The sequence below is a fragment of the Carassius gibelio genome, chromosome A6 (genome assembly GCF_023724105.1).
Source record: "Carassius gibelio isolate Cgi1373 ecotype wild population from Czech Republic chromosome A6, carGib1.2-hapl.c, whole genome shotgun sequence".
NCBI classification, from domain to species: Eukaryota; Metazoa; Chordata; class Actinopteri; order Cypriniformes; family Cyprinidae; genus Carassius; species Carassius gibelio.
The window spans coordinates 29,009,429-29,031,078 of NC_068376.1; the positions used below are offsets into that span (position 1 = coordinate 29,009,429).

Genomic DNA, 21,650 nt, shown 5'->3' on the forward strand with positions numbered 1-21,650 from the left:
ATACCCCTATCTCATCTACAACCGGCATCCAGCGCCGAATGGAAAAAAATAAACAGTGGTGCTTGCGATTTTGAATGATTATAAATGAAGGTGGCGGGTAATATTAATATGCTGAGTGCTATCTGCGTTTCAGTGCCGACTGGGTTTTTATATTCAGTGTCAGATTGAATTAAAAGCCACTTAGGAAGCACAGACATAAACTATTAAAACAAACTCATTTGGTGGTTTGACTGAAGATGTGGCCGGCGCTCATTTCTCTAAACCGCTATCAGAGAAACTCCCAGACGTCCACGGAGGGCATCATAACCCTGGGGTTCTTCTCAAATGCACTACCATTTCTGCTCAGGGAGATTTTTTAGAGACTGCCATTTCAAGATATTCACTCGGCTTCAAATGTGCAATCTTAAAATGGCTTACCTGTGCCAGAAGTGCTTTTTATGAAAGCTTTTGATTTCTATCTTGCCTTGTGAGAGCTGTCGGAAAGTATTTTTGTGATTTTATGGTGCATTATGCCTAAAAAGCTGCCTATTTTGTTGCGTCCAGAAAAAGCCATATAGAAACCAGTCGCAGAAATAAATAATATGATAATCCCATGCATCATGGAAGCTCAGTTAACTGAAATAATGGAGCACCCCCCTGCCCTGTTTAAAGATTTTATATGTGCTAGTAACCTTGAAATTAACCTGAGACTGTAATGGGGTTTGTATCAAGTGCCACTTAAATATTAAAAAAGCAATTAAAAATGTATTTGTTTTAAACAATTTTCTTCTTTATGGACTGACAGAAAGTTATATTAAAATTATTCTATAACATACACGTTGCAAAGAGTAATTTTAATCACTTTAATATAGTAAGAATGGGTTTTAATGATACTTCAGAGGGGAAATGTATTTTTGATCAAGAAAGTAATATCACAAAAGATGGTTTTAAAGAAGCTAAATTATGCTCAATTTTATTGCTTTTTTTTTCAATTTTACAATTATTTCTTATTTTATTATTTTAATCTTTAGATGAAATGTAACTAATAAAACATTGCATTAGCAGTGCAAAAGGTCATGGGTTCAATTCCCAGGGAACACACATACTGGTAAAAAAACAAAAACAAAAAACTGTATAGCCTGAATGCACTGTAAGTCACTTTGGATAAAAGCGTCTGCTAAATGCATAAATTAACATGTAAATATACATGCATGCAGGAAGAAGATTTCAAAGAAGCTCACTAAGCAGGCAATGAATTGTGGGAAATTTGGCTCTGCCGGTGTGACTCAGTATTCACCTGGCCAAGCATGGCTAATTCTCTCACAGCCCTTTCTGCTGTTTATCAACCTCAAGCCTATAATTTCACCCCACTTTGATAATAAAAAAAAACACCCAATTACGAAGCAATTAAATTCTCTGAACACAAAAGCAGAGCTCTAATGAAAGGTGTAAAAATACAGGGTCATTCACTACAGAGCCACTGACTGCTAAATATACAGATGAAAAGATGCTGCATCTCTATAACACCTATTATTAACATCTGTGAAGTGCAAACATTTACCACTGAAAATAATGTCAACTTCTTAGTAAAAACAAACCAAAACTATTAACAATAATGCACATACAGTGGAAGTCTATGGGGAGAAAGGAAGTCTATTTCAATGGAACAAAATTAGAAAATGCACTTTTTTGGTAAGTTTAGGCACCAAATTCAAGCATTATGAGGGTAAACATGATGTAATCGCTTGCTAACCTTGTCTGTGTAAAGTTATTAACCTGCAATGACCATGTAAAGCTGGTTATCACAGCAACTTACAGAAAGGTTGATGTTGGTTGGTAATGCATCTAGAAGCTCTTCGACAGTAATCCCACCGCTAGAAAATCGATTTAGTCAACTTTAAAGCTCAAATAGCATACTTTCAGTATGGAAGAATGGATATAAGCACTTTTGCACGACACATTTCTGCTTTAAAGCCTCCATGTTTTGCCCCATTGACTTCCATCGTAAGTACATTACTGTAAGTGTGATACGTTTGTAAAATAAAAGACTAGTCAAAATTATTATCTGTGTGGTAATCAACACTAAACCACAAATCTGTAATCTGTAGAGTTTTGTGTGCGGAACATTCCTTTAAACTAGATATCCACCCTAAAAAGGATGTAGAAAACCGACACTATGGAGTGTGTCTGATCCATTTAGACTCGAGGAAAGTTTCTGCTTTTACAAATTCCACAAAAGCTCAGCCTGTCTGGAAGAGGAACAGACACACAGAGATGGCAGATGAACATGGCCGTAATGCAAAAGATACATCTCACATGTTAACGTTTTACAAAACAAACGTGCCTTTTCTCTCCCGTGTTTTCCCCTTTTTGCTTAATCTTTCGGTCATATTAGAAACGAACAAAGACTTGCTGCCTATTGAAAATCATGTTCCTTCTTTTGTGTCTTTCATTTCCATCACTATGATAATTGCGGCAGGACAAATGACCTGACAAAGACAAGCGTAATCGGAGAGAATGCATGCTGCCTTCCAGACGAAAGCACGAGGATTTCACCACAGCTGTGAGACAAAACAAGGGAAGGGAATAAAGACAAGCTCAAAACACAAATGAGAAGAGAGGTAAAGCTCTCAGTGGATATACAGTATAACCAGGAACTAAAACTGAAGACAGAGCGCAGTAATGATGAGTGCTTACTGTAAATGAAGTAGAGTCTCATACTGTAAGTCTGCTACATGCTTAACACACTAACACAAAATTTGTGAATTTTATCACCCTTTCTGCCTACAGAAATGTAGTGGAAAAACTGTGTGTGTTACAGGTCAGTTTTCAGCTAATTAAAAAGCACTTATACTTATGAACGTATGCTCAAAGCTTCAAAACAACAGTTACAATAAAATAGCATTAGTTTGGCAAAGTTTGCACTATGGCATCATATCTTAAAAAGATATCTAAGATACGAAGTTATGATAATTAAACATTAGGTCATTGTCTTTTTATGTCTTACATTAATTATGTGCAATGATGTGCATTATTTGAGGTTTCTAAAGGGATTTTCTGTGGTGGAAATAATGTTCTCCAAACGTATTCTACACGCGTATAAATAAAGGTACAAAAGCTGTCACTTGGGCAGTACCTTTTCAAAAGGTACATGTTTGTACCTAAAGGGTCAATTTTGGTACCTTAAAGTGTACATATTAGAATCTAATAGGAACAACAGTGTACCTTTTGATAAGGTACAGCCCAGGTGACAGCTTTTGTACCATTATTCTTGAGAGTGTAATGACACACAAATGCTGGGTGGATTTTACTATATGTATTTATTATTTATAACACTGTTCTATATTTTTTCTCTCTCCAATAACACATCAAATAAAATATAATCTACAAAGTACTATGTACTACACAAATCCCGTTTCAGTCTGCTGTTTGCTTGAACCATATGATGAAGCGGTCACTGTAACACTTCACAGGACTGTGCTAAATGGGGTCATTCAAGAAGCCATGACTAAAAGCTGTTAATTAGAGCAGTAACGTCTCACTGGATAACGCCGACAGAGCACACATGCAGGATTTAGACATTTTAAACCTTCACATAAAACACACACACACCTAGTGGAATCATCAGTGGCTGTATTGGAAGATGTGTCAGACATGTAGACACTCCAAAAATATATATAAAAGAAGAACAGAAAAAGAGTTTTCTAGTTTAAAAAGCCTGTAATTTTCTGTGGCTTAGGTCAGAACATTAAATTAATGCACTAAGAAAGGATGTCTGCGGACGTTCTAGAGCAAGAAAACATGCAGCTTGTATTTTTGTATCTTACATCAATTCTGTGCAAGAAGATTCATTGTTTCATGTCAGATGCAATGATGTAAATAAGGTTTTCTAGGTTTTACTCTATTTATTTTGTATTATTATTTATAATATTTAGTGTTCCTATAGCTCAAATGGTAAAGCATTGTGTAAACAAGCGCAAGGTTGGGGGTTCGAATCCCAGGGAACACATGATAGGAGAAAATTGATAGCCTGAATGCACTGTAAGTCACTTTGGATAAAAGTGTCTTCTAAAATGTATATTAAAAATATAACATTATTCAATTAACAATATTTATAAAAATAATGTATAAAGAAAATATTTGTTTGAAATGAATAAAATTTGATTTAAATTATTTATAAAAGGTTATGCACTTCACACGCTTCCACAGAAGAACTAATTGATGCATTTGAGAAAGTTTGCTTCACAGCACTAGGATATTCAAGTTTGAGACAACTTTATGATAGTTAAACAGCAGGTTATTATATATTTTTTTATATTCTTTATCTGGAAAAATGACAATGTTACTGTCTTCTTGCATTATTGACAAACTATTTTCCTGTTTGACACTGTAAAGCTGCTTTGACACAATCAGTATTGTATAAAATGCTAAACAAATAAAGGTGACTTTACTTGACACATAATTCTGCACAAAAAGTGCATTATCTGAGGTAATTAGTTTTTTTAGCAATGTTTAGTGGTGGAAATAATTTTCGAGCTCCCCAAGCTTATTTCTAATGACATATATAAATGCTTGATGGGTTTAACTGTATTTTCTATAACGCTGTTTAATATGAATTTATTTTCATATTCCTGTGAATTGTATAATATCAGATGTAACTCTACAATAAAATGTCACATGTTGTGGCTACATGTTTGAAATAGCATGTGATTTAACGTTAATAATACCTGTGCAATAGCTCTCTCCCCGTAGACACCCACAGAAAGTGCATTAGTGTAAACACATTATTTTTACAAACCGAGGATGAAATTAATTTCTGGTAATCCACATCAAGTCACATATCCGGTAGATTTATTGTAAATCTCTGTCCTGATGATTGTGCACTTAACCTTACAGGTATGTTGCTCCACACCAAACTAACCTGTTTCAAGTTGCACTGCAAGTCGCTGTGAGTTTAAAAGAAAACATATGTTAAATAACATATAACTAATATTTATTCCCAGTGACATACAAACACACATGCTTCCAAACACATAAACTCTATTATCCAGCTCAATCAGAGATTTGTCCATCGTTTATATCATCTGCTTTCTGGGGCATATCCTATCCAATACAAACGGCTTCATCCCTGCCTGAGACTGGTCCAGCTACACACACACACACACATACACACACAACATTATCCCTGCCATAACAGACCAGTCCAGATTGAGATTTATAATTCATCGAGAGCCAAAGCCCTGCAGTTCAGCCCCAAACACAGTCACTTTATACTGTAGAAAGACAAATCTATAGCACACTACACCAACACCGCTGAGATCAACCAGCGTTAGTCACAAGAGAGACTGTATCTGTGAGAAACGATACAGAGTGCAGATAATGGTTTGGTTATTTTATGTTAACCAAGGTCTTCAACATATTTCTGAAATTAAATAATATTTTATAATGGCCATTAAAATGCACTGGATTTATGTCTCTCACTCTGCAATCTCTTTCGACACGCATATTAATTTTAACCTAGGTTTTATTATTTTTTTAGTTTCTTTAAAAGATTACATGCATAACACCAAAAACTTCCAAAGAAATTTGTCTGTGCAAAATAAAATTAAATAAAATTAAATTAAAAAATACATACATATTATTTTAAACTAAATAAATTACATAAAATCATTTGATTTTGTTAAAAAAAATAGTAATTCTAAAATGTTTTGGGTGTTGGAAATTAAAAATAATTTTAATGATGTAAATAAATACGAGGTGGATTTTACTCCGTTTACTTTATTTATTACATAATTTAATATTATTTAATTTCCATAAAATATTTTCTAAAATAAAATAAAAAGCAATTTAAAATAAAATGTATAAATTAAAATAAAAATACAATAAATAGCAATGTATAAAATAAAATTAAATATATGCACATCATCCAGCGCTTCCACACATGCACTGATTGCGGCATTTGGCAAAGTTTGTGAGCTACATGTCATCAAATCTTTAAAAGATATTCAAGACATTTAGTTTGAGATGACTCTAAGATGGTTGAACATCTAGACTACATGCATTATCACCATAATTAGACCATCATCAGTATCATATTATATTACAAAGTTTTATCATTTTCATTAGCACACAGTTAAGTGACCATCATTAGCTTTCTGGTGTCATCGTAAAGACTATCAACATCTTAACTACCATCATTATAATCAGCCTAATTGTCACACAGTCATCATCAGGCCTCTCACAATTATTTAACGCTCTGTCAGATTAACTGGTTGAGCTCTGTTTCTTTGCTTTGACTTTACCACGGTGTCTTTCTATGTTGATGTCACAGTTTCCCAATATCAACAACACTGATTCCAGAACCATTCAGATCCTCCTTTTCATGCTACACCTGAGCGTCGTCTTACACCTGAGGTGCGGACTTTATACACCTGATCATGTGCCTTACTCGTTTGAAGTTTTATCTTCGACAGACGAGGCTCACATCAGGTCATTTCAATATGAATGCGGGTGTGAAGGGAGAAGATGGAAAGCAAGGCATGATGGGAAATGCGGTTTCATGCAGGGTTCTGCCACACCGGGTTAATGTGGGCTGCCTTTGAAGTCTCGGCTGTGTGTGAAATGAGCTGCTAGTGCCAGCCACCAGGGCTCTGAACCGGTTCAAGGAACGACACCTGGAAATGAACTAAATTTTGACCGGAACAGAACCAGAAACAGACACAAAATCAAATGTTATAGTCCCGAACAGAATTGAACATTTTAAATGGATATTAACTGGTCAATAACGTTATTTTTATCATTCCATTTAATATTTGAAATTTGCTGTCAACCAATCAGGAATTTAGATTTGCAAATGTGAAGCTGACGCATCCAACACGTGAAATGGCCGCGCTCGGCTGTAAATCCATCATAGCATAGGTAAGTCGCAATGACAATGCATTAGAGCTTATCCAATGATAGTGTAAGATGGATTCAACAGATCATGCGCACCTGAAGCACTTGTGAATGGAGAAAACAGAATAAAACTTAAAAAGGAATAGCTTATATTGGCCTAAACAGAATGTTTTTCACTTAAATGATTGACAGATTAACGAAACAAAAGAAAAAAAGTTGGTGGTTTAATGTGATCCGAAGTTCATGGAACGAAAACTGAGACAGCAGAAAATAGTTTTCTTTATCTTGCAAAAGCTTTACAGTTTTATTCATTTTAGTTTGATAAATTTACCGAATCTCAACATGTTAAAATATAGATTTTGTTTAAGCCCTGCTGGCCACCCCATGCACACACACACACACACACACACACAAGCTACACGGTTCTCTCTATGTCAAGTGTTATGTCGCTCACTTAGTATATCTAATACAGCTGTACATGTACAAAAATACACATTCCTCTACAGTCACACTCACATGGTCAACTCAGTAGAATTTCTCACAAAGAATTTCACAAAATTTAACAAAATTTAAAAAATGATAAAAATATATCTAATATTAATTTATATAATTTAAATGTATATTAAACAAACATATATATTAAATCCTTAATTCAATAATTAAATCAATAATTATTATTATTGAAGCAAGAAATTTTGGTTTTGAGTGAGATTCATTTATGCATTAATTTTTGCATCTGGACTTTAACGGCATCCAAAAGCCATTCTTTGCCTTTGTTGCATACAGTATGTGTGCATGTGGGCTGCTCTGTATCTGACAGTGATGGAAGTGCATGCAACTGTCTGATTTAGCTTTTATAAGCTGGCATACATGTGCATAGCTTCTAAATGCAATCATTTTTATTGTATGTACTGCAGGAAGTCAATGAGTGTGTGTGTGTGTGGGTGTGGGTGTGTGTGATAGAGAGTTGTTGCAATTGTAATGCCAAAGCACAAATCCCATCAAACAACAAAACCTGGGAGAAGGGCCAGTGGCACAGATCAGAACCAAAGCCAGCTTTAAGAGTGTGTGCATGCTGGAGAGAAAAGACAGACCATGTGGAGTGTATCCGAACCGATCCATTGGAGAAACAAGAGAAGTCAGAGTGAATAAACAAATATGAGGGAGAAAGCAAGAAAAAAGAGGTGTGGGCTGGTGCTTCAGAGCGGCTTAAGGAGCATAACAATGGATCGAGAGGGCATTCTAAGATTCCACAAGTAGAAGCCTACACAATAGGAACCGGAACGCTGATCTGAATTCAGCTGAATGCTCGCAGATTTCCCAGCATTCCCTGCAAGCTGCCGTGTCCTTTCATTCCTATCGGGAACTTGCCTGCGTTTGCTCACAGTTTAGGTGGGGAAAAGATGCAGGTTGACTCTCATTCTAACGGCACCCATTCACTGCAGAGGATCCATTAGTGAGCAAGTGATACACTTTGAGATTCAGGAGAAACATCTTAGAAAAGAAGATTTACTCTCCATTTGCTCTCTATGTAATCTCATTGCAGTCTAGGCAAAACAAATGAGATATTAAAGAGATCTCATGTGTGATATTGCATCACACATGGGTTATGACGTGAATACCAATGTCAACTAGTTTAGTGAATTCTGCCATGAGGGTGAGTAAATGATGACAGAATTTTATTTGAATCAATTATGCTTTCAAGACAATCCTAAATGCAAAACTACACAAAGACAGAGAGAGACAATCCCGGCAAACTGTGGACTCTACATTTAAAGACACGGTGTGCACACTGACAGGCATATACACACTGACGGGTGAACCTGGTTCACCGGGTTTGCTTTAGGGTTTCATCAATGAAAGATAGAAAAGTGCTCCTGGCATATTTGAGGTCTATGTGATTTTATTTTGTTTTGGCCTCAGGGTGCGAGAAAAAACAGAACACTGATAGTTTAATATAAGAAAAGTATCTTAATATTTAATTTCTGTATTTATTTGATCAAAAATAAAGCAAAACAAAAAAAATGTAAATAGATGTTTTACATCTTAAAACATTTTAACATTTATTCCTATGATGCAAAGCTGACTTTTCATCATCATGACTCCAGTCTTCAGTGTCACATGATCCTTCAGAAATCCTTCTAATATGATTTGCTGCTCAAGAAACATTTCTGATTACTATCAATGTTTAAATCATTCAGCCAAATTTAATTTCATGTTGACTTCAGTACTAAGTGCAATTAAACTAGAAACTTAATTAAACCAAACCACCGATCAGCAATTACATCTGCAGTCCCTGATGAAACACCAACGTCCACAAGAGTGTGTGTGTTTGTGTGAATACTTGGGTGTGTGTGAACAATTCATGATGATTTCAAAGCGCTGGTGTCAGCTGAAGCCTGAAGCTGATTATAAAGACCTCTGAGAACAAACCGCCCACACACACACACACACACATACAAACACACACAAACGCACACACCTGCCAACTTTTCTAATTTTCACAATGAATAACAGATAAAAAATAAAACAAATTATGTAGACATTTTTTTAAAAGAATTATAAAAATGACAAAAGCACACAACATTTGAAAAACATTAAAATTAAAACGAAAACAGAAAATATTAATACAAAAACAATATTATACAAAAATATAAGAATACTTAATATTTAATTAATTCATAATATTAATAAAAAAAAAATGTAAGAGATACTAAAATAAAACTGGTTTAGATTTTGTAACTGATTTCTTTATTTTTTCCTTTTTTTTTTTTACAGATTTTATGACTTTTGTTAATGTTAATGTTACACTACAACTATGACTATTATGTGTACAGTTATTCAATAACAAAATGTTATTGTTTATCACATAAAATGAACAGGACTTGATTAAATATATATATATTAGAGTAGTGTGCAGCATGTCAAATTACCAGCTTCGATGAGTAACGTGATTTAGTTTGGTTGTGGTGTGATGCACTGCTCACATTTTAGAAAGACACTATGTTAACGCTATTCTTCTTGAAAGCCATGGTATTTTTACTTCAGGACAAGCAAATGTAGTTCAAACTTCTATCTGAATCAGAGAGTAGCGTGCATTCAGCAGCACTTTCTAAAGCTTTTCTTGACTCAGTGTCTATTTCTGTCTCTTACACAAAACACACAACAGTCCAGGTGTTCAAACACCCAACAAACACTCACACACAGTTGGCTTCTGTGTGAAAAAAAAAAGAAGAAAAGAAGATTTAAATAAGAAATAGCTAAACTGAGGACAAGGCATAAAATATGCAGATGACTGGCCCAACTTGAGCTGTCATAACCTTGAAGACGAGCCCAGAAACAGCCACACAAGTGTGTTCTATTTTTAGCCGCACTACTGAACTAAGTGTAGTTTGTTAAGGAGTGTGTGTGGGATGGAAGTCGTACATCTGCTTATCTAACAATCAATGACTAAAGACACAGAGACAGACAGAAATAGAAACAGAGAGAGAAAGAAAGGGAGCAGCGCTTCCATGTCCATTCCATTTAATTTCAAGAAGCAAAGTAAATGAGGAAGCAAGTGATGCAGCAGAGAGGATGTTCATTTATCTCAGGGGTTCCAAAACTCTTTTTGTCAGCTGCATCTCTTTAATCTTAATTATTCAGTTCCCAGCACACACACAGTAACACTGTTTTGTCAAGTAAAACAAAATCTGCTTCATATGGTAGCAAATTAACAAAATTAACTATTTTTTTTAAACCATGACAAGCAATATGATATATTTTTTTCAGCACCCAGAGCATATTTCCACATCCATCCTTCCCCAGATGAAAAAATAATATAATATAAAATAATATAATATAATATAATATAATATAATATAATATAATATAATATAATATAATATAATATAATATAATATAATATAATATAATATATATTTGCTAATATTACTAAATATAATGTAGAAACTACATTTTCGTTAAAGCTGCTTTACAATGATTTGCATCGTGAAAAGCACTATACAAAAAAAAAAAATATATATATATATATATATATATGTATATATATATATACATATATATATATATATATATATATATATGTATATATATATATATATATATATATATATATATATATATATATTTGAAATTTTAATATATATTTATAAATAATGTTTTAAAGATATCATTAAAGACATCATTTTCATGGTTTCATTTAAATATTAACAATAAAAATTATACAATAGTCACTTTCCCAGTAAAATTCCAGTTTTTCAAGTTTGCCCGTTTTTATTGTGTTGCCACACAATATATTTACTCATAATTAACTCCAAAATAAAATAAAATAAACTTAATTCAAGTTCATTCAACTAAACAGGTAAAGATATCAGTCCATACTGATCTCAAAAAGGCCAAATGTCATCAGATTCTATCAGTAGTCCTAACCATGTTTACTGAGTTTATCTATCCAGAGGTCTGAATAACATCTGCTATCTGACTTTCCGTTATGGTCAAGTATTAACGTTCAGCTTGCATTAACATAGTGATCTTTCTGATTTGTTCTTTCTCCATTTTGTCTCCTTCTCTCCATTCCAAATACTTCCAACTCACCTGTTTACAATTTTTCAAGCAATCTGTATTTAAGATTGTTGTGCGCTGAATGCAGCCAGTCCGTTCTATTTACTTTCACCAAAATAACTTTGAGAAGCAAAAAAAAAAAAAAAAAACTTAGAATACATTTGCAAGATTTATTTTTTTTTCCAGAAAGGTTGGAAAAGAATATCGGAATAAACTGGGCATGACGAGGAAAGAGAGAGTGACAAAGGAAAGCAATCTTGTTAGCGGGCTGCCGTGGCCCAGGGAAGGTTTCTATCACATGCACATATAGGGAGAGGCATCCATTTAGAAAATGTCTTTTTCTGCACATGCTGGGCCATTTAGCACTCCCTGTGACGACTCCTGTTTGGGCCGGAGATAAATGTGCTTTCACAGACTCACTGCACACACACACACACACACTCGGACCACAGACTCAGCAATCTCCGGCTCCTGAGAGTGCAAACACAGGTTTGTATGCATTCAGTGTCCCAAACTGATTTTCTAAAAGACACACACACATACGACTGGACAAATTAAAATATATATTTTTTCCCTTGCAAATAACTGAGAATGTTTAGCTTCCCTATCAGGTACTCTGCTGTGTATGCCAGAAGAATATATTCAATGCTAACAAACAAAAACTGCCAGCGCTTAAAAATAGAAATAGCCAGCGATATGATTTACTTCAAAAATGTGTTTATATATATATATATATATATATATATATATATATATATATATATATGCGTGGATATAATTTAATAATATATATATATATATATATATATATATATATATATATATATATATATATATATATATATAGTGTGTGTGTGTGTTAAAAACTGCATTTTCATGGTCTCAGACTATTTAAATATTAACAAATTATTTCACACAATTCAACAAATGATACAGAATTCTAATTTAACAAGTGAAATATACATGTGAAATACTGTATACAATACTAAATATATAGTACTTCAGGCTTTCAGAATCTATTGGTTGAATAATTGCTTGGTTCTCAAGAATCTGACCGCTGTCAACAGAAAATGATTGTTATGAAATGTCACTATTGAAGTGACCACAAACAACACTGCTATTACTGTAATCATCTTATGCAACCACTGTTATCATAACATCATAAACAAGTTAAAGCTTCTTCCTAAGGCGTCACAACAAAGGTAAATAATACAGTGTTAATATTATGGTCGATTCCACACTGATTTAGTGAAGAGAGACGCCTTTGTCCTAAAGCTCTGAAACGTCACAATATTTTTCAGTACAGTGTAAAACAAGTTAAAGATGTTCAACTTACTCCTTTCATTTGCTGGACTCCAGTGACGAGCTGCAGCACCTTCTCCAGTTCCTTCTCTATGCGACCTGCCCAGTGCATCATCCTGTTAGACACAGAGAGCACTGCTTAATCACATCTGTAATGATTACCTTCACACGATGGCTAAATCCCAATTCACATACTATCTGTCTTACAGTATATAGTGTGTGCATGGCAACATAATAGAATAGAATAGAATAGAATAGAATAGAATAGAATAGAATGACAGTGCTTGTTTTTTCCCCAGCTGTCTGGGAGTTAAAAAAAATAAATATTATTAGTTAATTAATAAAAACAACTCAATCCAATTTAATTCAATTAAAACAAGTGCTTTTATTTTGACTGCGACCTTGTATGTCTCATATGTCTCATATATATATATATATATATATATATATATATATATATATATAGTAAAATCTTCCTAATGATAACTTTACAATCTTTAGTGAAATCAAAATTGGAGTTGCATTGCTTTAAGTGCATGTCGATTAGCTTTAAAATGGGTCAACGCATTAAATAAAACCATGCTCAGAGTCATTTCATTGGGTCTTATGTTTAAATTACTCCAGTGAGCGATCTGAAAACGGACTATATTACTGCTCTATATTCATATACTTGCGTTTACGGACAGTGTGAAACTTCATAAAAAGCTTAATATCTACTAGAGCACATCTGGTGTCATGAGGTGTTTTAATATTCAGTGTTCGGGAAACTGATGGAGAACATTACAGGGGAATTTCAGCAGTGTCACACAAACCCTATAACAGTTTTATCTGCTAGTGCCTAATGGTCAGAGATTTGTAACCACGGCCCGGGGTAATAAATAACCCTTATCTGTGATACACAGCCTGAGAATAGCTCCAAAAGAAATGCTGTGTATGTGTGTGTTTCTGACTGAGAAGTCTTATTTACTTGATAAGAATGAAGAATGAATGAACTCAGCTATTCCATTAGCATTTAATAATACAATGCTTTTAAAAACAAACATTTTATTTCTTAAGAGTGCACATTCCCTGTCAATTTTCCTGTTTTTCCCAATACACTGACATCCAGTTGAACAAGAGAAACCGAATCGAGAACCAGTGACTCTGTGAACTGGATCAACTGATTCACTATAAAGATCTGACTCAAAAGAACAATTCGCTCACCAAACAGCTGTTGCTTCTTCTTTCATAAATTAAATAAATGAATTAAATGGTTCGTGGTTTGCCTGTGGGACTTCAAAAGAGCTGTATAAACTATTTTTACTATATTTCTGGGTGATGAAGGACCAGAGATGAGCCTGTACTGACAAGAACGATGCTGAATTTTTTTTAATTTCTTTGAAGGATAACATAAAAAATTAAATTAAAAAACTATTAAAAACTCAGTTACTAGAAACGCATTGCTTATTCTTTCCAACCCTGCAAGCATTGACCAGGCAGCAATAAGGAGTGAATTAAAAAAGGAATTAAAATAAATCGTATAAAAATGGAATGACACCAACTGTCCCGGGGTTGACAAAGTGAAAGTATCTTTCACCATCATGCTTAAAAAAAAAAAAAAAAAAGTAAAATATGGCACATTACTGTAATAACATTTTACAGCTGTTTTACCTGTTTTACCTAATTTCGCACTACATTGCACTGTGTTTTAAGATTAACAGAAAAAGTACAGTGCTTAATGCAATTATTGTGCTTAATAAAGGTATTTTATTTGGGATTTGGCAAATAAATGGCATTGACACTGTTAGCATTAATTGTGTGAAGTAACATCAAAGATATAAATTAAAAGAAGTCAAAGGCATTCAATCAAAACAGATAGACAAAAAAAAGTATTTTCAGACACTCAGCAGGACTTTTATGACTTATTAGAATTTGACAGTGATTTTATATTAGAAAACTGACAGTCTGTTTCATACTCGGGGGTGATAATGAACAATTAATATACATGTTTTTGTTTAGACTCTGATCTTGTGATCTTGAATGTCCTAGGAGGAATAAGAACAGCACATTTGCATGAGTACATGACGACAGGATCTTTATTTTGAGGTAACTGTCACTTTAAGAAAGTAAATAGGCTCAGTTTGGATTAATCTTGACTTTAATCACTACCTTTCCAAACTCTCATCCTCGCTTTCTCTCTCTCTATGGCAATGGGCTGCTCGGCTGTTGGCAGGTAAGAGTGGATGTTTAAGGAGCCGAATGATAAAGAAAGCCTGGTTCTGACAGAAGTGCCTCCCTAAGCAGCAACAACACTTACTAACTGGGCTAAACCCGAATGAAGCAATCAAACGTCCCCAAATCAGAGCTATATATCTGCCTGCAGATCCTAAGGCTCTTAACACAATGAGATTCAGCAGAAGAGAGATGGAAAGAGAGTGGAAAGTAAGAAAATGCTGTCTTAGGCCAGAAACGTTCTGTATGCGAGGACACAAACACAAACTGCACTGTAAATGTGCATCTTGTTGTACGTACTTATATGGATGAAACTTGTTATCATTTGTATCATTTAAATAATAATAATAAAAAATAAAAATAAAAATATATAAAATATATTATATATATATATATATATATATATATATATATTTTTTTTTTTTTTTTTTTTTTTTTTTTTTTCATGTTATTTTATCATAGCTTAAACTTGTAAAATACCTTTAAGAGTATTGCATATTTACAAAAAAAAATTATATTATATTATATTATATCCCTTTTTGGAAATTACAAAAAGAGTGTTATTCCAGTGGAAAGACCAATTAAAAAATGTGAAAAGGAAGCAAATGAATGAATAAATAAATCAATGTTCATCAAGAAAACTGTTTTCAAACTAATGAAAAATGTTTGAGACTCAACAACAACAACAAAAAAGATAAAGGAAGAAATAAAGATTGTTGTTTTTGTTGTTGTTGGTTTAACCAAGACGCAAAAATAACTAAACATGAAATTAGTTATATGAAATAGCTGAATTTTGGAATAATGTTATAAACTGCTGTCTGAACTTGTGGGAACAATCATGCATCATATTAAGTATAGACATAAGCATTAATTTAAGAATATGTTTCCAATTTTGCACTTAAGATACAAGATAATGGATGCCCACGTAAGAATACACAATGAATGGAGAGACTTTTCTAATACATGCACATATTGACACTAAAAGCTTTAGGGGCTTTTAGCACCTACATCTCAATGTACACTGAGCTGAGTAAAAAGCACTAAGAAACACAGACTGAGACCAAAGTAATGGCATGCATGAACGCAATCATAACTTCTTTCAGTGCTGAGTAAACCTTAAAACACCCATAAATAGTCCAGTGCTTTCAGAGCACTGATTTCAGATATTTATTCTCTCTATAACAGCTGTTTCACTGCAAATCCAAAGAAGCCGGTAACAATATGACCCTCTCCCATCTATCTCCACCATCAGCTGAACAACATGGTAATTTGTCATTGAATGATAGGACAGAAAAAAAAAATGTCAACATGAAATGTCAGTTTCATCTGAATAACAAGGATAGAAAGATCAGCATAAGAATGAGTCACAACGGCAACAAAGAAAACACTCCTCCAAAAATCCACAACTGGCATCTAATGCGGTTGAAGCACTGTTTTCCTCAAAGGCAAGTGACAACTCACCATGTTTTATGAGACACAGGATTTACAACAAAGTACATACAGCACACAAGCATTTCATTTCTTCTAGAGTGCCAAACAACACATAACGAACCACTGTAACGGAAACAGGTCAATTTAGCTCAAAGGGAATCATTTAAGATTTTAAAGGGAATTTGAACAGAATCACTGTTTCACGGCTGATCACTGAGACGCCCTGCGATTCAGTGAACGAGCCATTTAACATCAAATCTGCGCTGGATACTAATATCCAAACTATAGTGAAACACTATCAATTAGCATAGTAACAAGATCGACAGTTTAAGACATTAACTTGTAAGCACAAAACACAAGATACTTCTCTTTTCAATATGAATAAGGCTTTATTAGATAAATCTAAGACATATAAACTAATCTAACACATAAACGCACGCACTCACACATTCACACAAGTTGCAGGAATATATAAAGTTAGGGAAAGATGAGTTTAAGAGAATGGAAATATGGAATCCCAAGTTTACAGCAATACGTTAAATTGCATAGACATGAGCAACCATCAATCACTTAATTATCGCTCGCATTGAGTTCCTCAGTGGGGTTGAAATTATATTAGATACACCAGCACAACAAATATCTGGGGATACATTGCCTTCGTTTCCTGTGAAAGGGACTCCCGTTGAAAGGGCTATCCCGGTGTCGCTGATTGGCTGGAAGTTCAGTAGTGGCTGAAGTGACGTCTTGGGAAGCCCGTGGTTGTTGGGCGTTGGCTGAAGGTGCAGAGTCGTGTGCGCTGGTCGAAGTTGAACGGGCACCCGAGGTCAGGCATCGGAGACTCGACGTTACAAAACTTAACTCAGAACACGAAACTCTCAAACGGAAAAGAAAATAAATAAAGTTTGACGAGACTAGGTTGTGTTCCTTCTCATCATGGCTAAGTAGCAGCAGGCGTGCAGGCTGAAGCACGCTGCAACCGCGCTCAAAGAACAGTGATGACTAAACAGCATGGCTAGAAGCTAAAAGCTAAAGCTAGGTAGCAAAGCTACAAGCTAAAAGCTAAGAGCAGGCATGACTAATAGCAGAGATTTTATGATGTCCTCAGTTTTTAAACTGGCCTGTTGGCCACACCTCAAATGTTGTCTTGACCAATCAGATATTGTCTTGGCTCGGGGGGTATCATAAATCATATGTTTATCTTACCAAGCATGTGGTCCGAATTTTCCTGCTCTGGCAGGGTCTAATTTTGGACATGATTCCTATAACACGACACCGATACATGGGACAAATAAATTATTGTCTGAACTAATTCAAGCAAGCAGATTGGATCACAGACATACCAAACATAATTACAAATCGTTAAACTATGCCATAGTTATAAAAAAAACAGACACAATAAGTGAAATATGATGTTATCAAATGTGTGGGTTACACATAAATGAATATGGAGTGAAGCGATGGACTGATTCATTTATAAGTCTTTTTGAGTTCATTCTGGTCCATATATCTGTACAAAAGCAGTTTTTTTGCCATTCTCTGACAAAGGGATGTTCTGTGAAGACAGAGGTTTAAAGCACCCCCCCCCCCCCCCCCTTCAGCCTGGTTCTGCTAGGTGGGTCTGCTAGTCAATGGAAGTGTTTAACTCATGGGTTTCCATGTGATGTCCAGCGTTGCATTTCAATTATGAACAACAAATTTGACAATCTCTTCTGCAAATTAAAATTGTCAATAATTGTTCTAGTGGTGTTAATGTTGAAAGCTGTTGTGTGAACAAGTTGGTTGGTCATCTTGCTTGGTTCTTGTGGCACTAGAACTGATTTATGACTTCCTGAGGAATTCGGCTCGTGTTTCAACGCACAGCTTTGATAGACTCTTTAATTTGTCTGGTTCGACTCATTTCTGTTACACCACTTTATTGATTTTTTGCTGTGTCAAGAAAATAATTTAAATTTTTACACGCAGCACTACTCATCAATGTCAGTTCCTAAACAGTGGACCAATCAGAAGACCCAGAAGGCGGAGCAAGTGTTGCAAGTGTTGGCTTGGCAACTTGAATTCATTTAAACCTTCTTAATTTTTATGTATATGAATCAAATTTTTACTTATATATTTATTTGAATCTTATTTTTGTTCTGAGTGTGCTCAAGTGGATCTATTGTCTTGTATCTTAAACCTAATTCTGATCACAAATAAAAGTGCAGCACAATCTCTTCATTGCTACACAGCTTTTGTCCATAGCACAAACTTGTGTGTGTGTTCACGTGTGTAGTAGTAGATTTCTAGTAAAGCATGGCGCTTGCAATGTTAGGTATGAATTTTAACTTATATCATCCACCCCTAAAAGCAATGGACAAAAAATTGTCTAATGCATGCTGCCTTGCGTACTTATAAATTAGGGGTGTGTTCAAATCAATAATTCTAACAAAGAGATATGGTAATCGTGATAATCAGGAAATAAGCAGTTACCTATAGTCAATTCAGTTTGAAGGCTACTTTGGTTTAGTGTCATCTTACAAAACATCCATTAGAAGTTGATTCAGTTAAGTTAAATATCTTTTGGCAGCTGAGATTCAATTTGCTCAAGGAAAAAGCAAAGTGATTCACTCTGTGGCCAATTCAGCATCTTTCAAGCAAGAACAAATCTCCAATATGGTTTGCTTTTACCTTAAAAGATTTTACCATAAAAAAAACACGCCGGATCAAAAAGTGGCATAATTTCCTTAAAATTTTCCCAAATGTGTTTTTCCACGAGACCAGTCTCTGACTCATTGCTTCCTCTCACATTTCATGCTTTTCAAACGTAATTAACCGAACTAAGCCAAACCCTGTTATTATAAGTACTGTGACCTCAGAAACCCCTAATGCACATACACGCGGTCGAGCCACTGCGGAGGGAGATTCCTGTAATCTGTCGATCTGATACTGACAGATACACAGGAAGTGAAGAAAGAAATGAGATTGCACAGCTCATAATGATATAAGAGGAGTTTAACAAGATGGTAATAAATGGTTTGAGGAGACAATGGCACTGCTGAAGGAAACGTGTCAACAGAAAAAAGGTCACAGTTTGAGAATTAAAGGTTTTTCTGAGTGAGGAAGTACTGATGCTAACCGCTAATGACATCACCTCCAGCATGTGCAGGAATCTAGAATGCTTGCTCTTTTATGCTCAGACAGGCTATAAAATGTGCCAGCTCATGCTTTATGACTCCATCATCCAAACGCATTTATATAATGCCTAACCACGATGTTGATTTTAGTAGATTTTTTCACCTTTTACTGTACATCATTATTATTATTATTATTATTATTATTATTATTATTATTATTATTATTATTATATTTATATTATTATATAAAATTTACACATAATAGACATAATATAATAAAATATTTATATTTTATTATATTATATATACATTACATATTATATTATATATTTTATTACATATAATAAATATAAAATGTATATTATGTATGTAATGAATATGTACACATACACGCACATATATCTATAAATGTAAATGATAAAATAAATAACTATATAAGATATAAGACTTTAACATGTGTGTATTGACAATATTATATCATGTCAAACATATCAACATATATATGCACACACACACACACACACACACACAGTATATATAAGCCATATGCTCATAATAATGTTATCTTGGAAATCAGCGACCATTTGAAACAACATTCAATACAGTATGTTGCAGAAAATTAAACAAAATTTCCAAGAAATAAAAAAAGCACATCTACATAATCAATAACTGTAAAATACAGTTAAAACACAGCACTGGTAAATGTTAATTTTCTCAAATGGCTGAAAAAAAAAACTCTCTCACACTGGCTCATCTATTGCTTTTTACAACTTCTCTTTACAAATCTCTCGTCTTTGAAGTTGTCTTACTAACCAGCCTGAATATCCAGGTTAAATACCACAAAACCAGCAGTAAGATCCAGATAGGTGCTAACTCAAAGTGAGGTTTCAAATTCACTGCACATGAAAGAAAGAAAGCAGATTAGGTAGAGCAAAGACTGAAAACCAATCACAAAACTGCTGCCTAAAGCATGTTAGACAGGAAGTAATCCTCACATTACCACTAGTAGATTCTACATGTTATTTCATTGTGTTCAGTATCATATATAACCCAAATAACTTACATTAAACTTTACTGCCTACTACTAATCCACTAGGCACCGTAATAAACATACCCAATTTACACAAACTCTACATACAACGCTCACCATTTCAAAACAGAAAAAAGTATGTTTTGTGCATGGCTGACATTTTATCATTACAAGCTTTTTTTTTTTTTTTTTTTTAGTTTTATTTGTATATATCTCCTTCTCTCTGAAGAAAAAGAGCTCAAATTTCCAGTATGCATGTCAATGTGGTTGAACTGTGACTTTCAGCACCACGGAGAGCGCACTACACAATAACACTGACATTAATAACATTGAGACTTTTAGACTATTTTATATTTTTAAACATTTTATGAGAAATATTTTAGCTTGTACAGAGCTTAATTATTGACAGCTAAAACAAATATTATTTTTTTTAAATCTCATGGAGTTGTGTCTTGATTTAACCAAGCTTAAAAGCTTCACCATCTGCATAATTACATGAATAATCTTATAACATACAATATGCAATATTTTTAAGTTGTAAATAAAACAGAGATTACTCTAGTAAGAGAAAATATTATTTTAGTCTTTCTGCTTAAATTCATGTCTAATTTAACGTGTGCTGTTTCTGTTAACTGTAAAATTTACTAGCAATTACAAAGTAAAAAACAAATTCTACACTTTATTATGTACTAATAACAATAATACTTATAATAAAAAATATGGTTAAATTCAGAATTTACTGTAAGAACTGACTTCTAATTTCATATAATACATAAATTGGAATTTAAATTAAATTGGCCATACCCTCACAGGAAGTTGAACTGGAATGACAGGAAGTAGAATCCGCTGAATTTGGTATTCAAAGAGTTTTGTGACAAAACATAATTAATTACATTAATAATTTAGACTAATCACTATATTTTTTCATTTATATTTATATGTATTCACTGGATCCTGTTAACGACCTTCAAATTTAATAACAAATATAAAAGGGATTCTCGTTTCTTTTTTAAAGTTACATTTAACCATACAACCACATTCACAAGTCTTTGTCAACCATGAACTCAAAGCTACGTCTAAATAAAATGGAAAAAAACGGATGAAAGAAGACAGGAGACTCGGTTAGACTC

The 21,650-nt window shown here is 33.9% G+C and overlaps 1 protein-coding gene across 4 annotated transcripts in view; it reads right to left on the minus strand.

Moving 5' to 3' along the window:
• LOC128015996 (voltage-dependent calcium channel subunit alpha-2/delta-2-like) overlaps positions 1-21,650 on the minus strand; it is a 168,539-nt gene that overhangs the window by 143,748 nt on the left and 3,141 nt on the right. For all 4 annotated transcript variants that reach the window (XM_052600288.1, XM_052600286.1, XM_052600287.1 and 1 more), the window contains exon 2: positions 12,773-12,854. In XM_052600288.1, the coding sequence (XP_052456248.1) occupies positions 12,773-12,854 (82 nt within the window). The remainder of the gene's footprint in view (positions 1-12,772; positions 12,855-21,650) is intronic.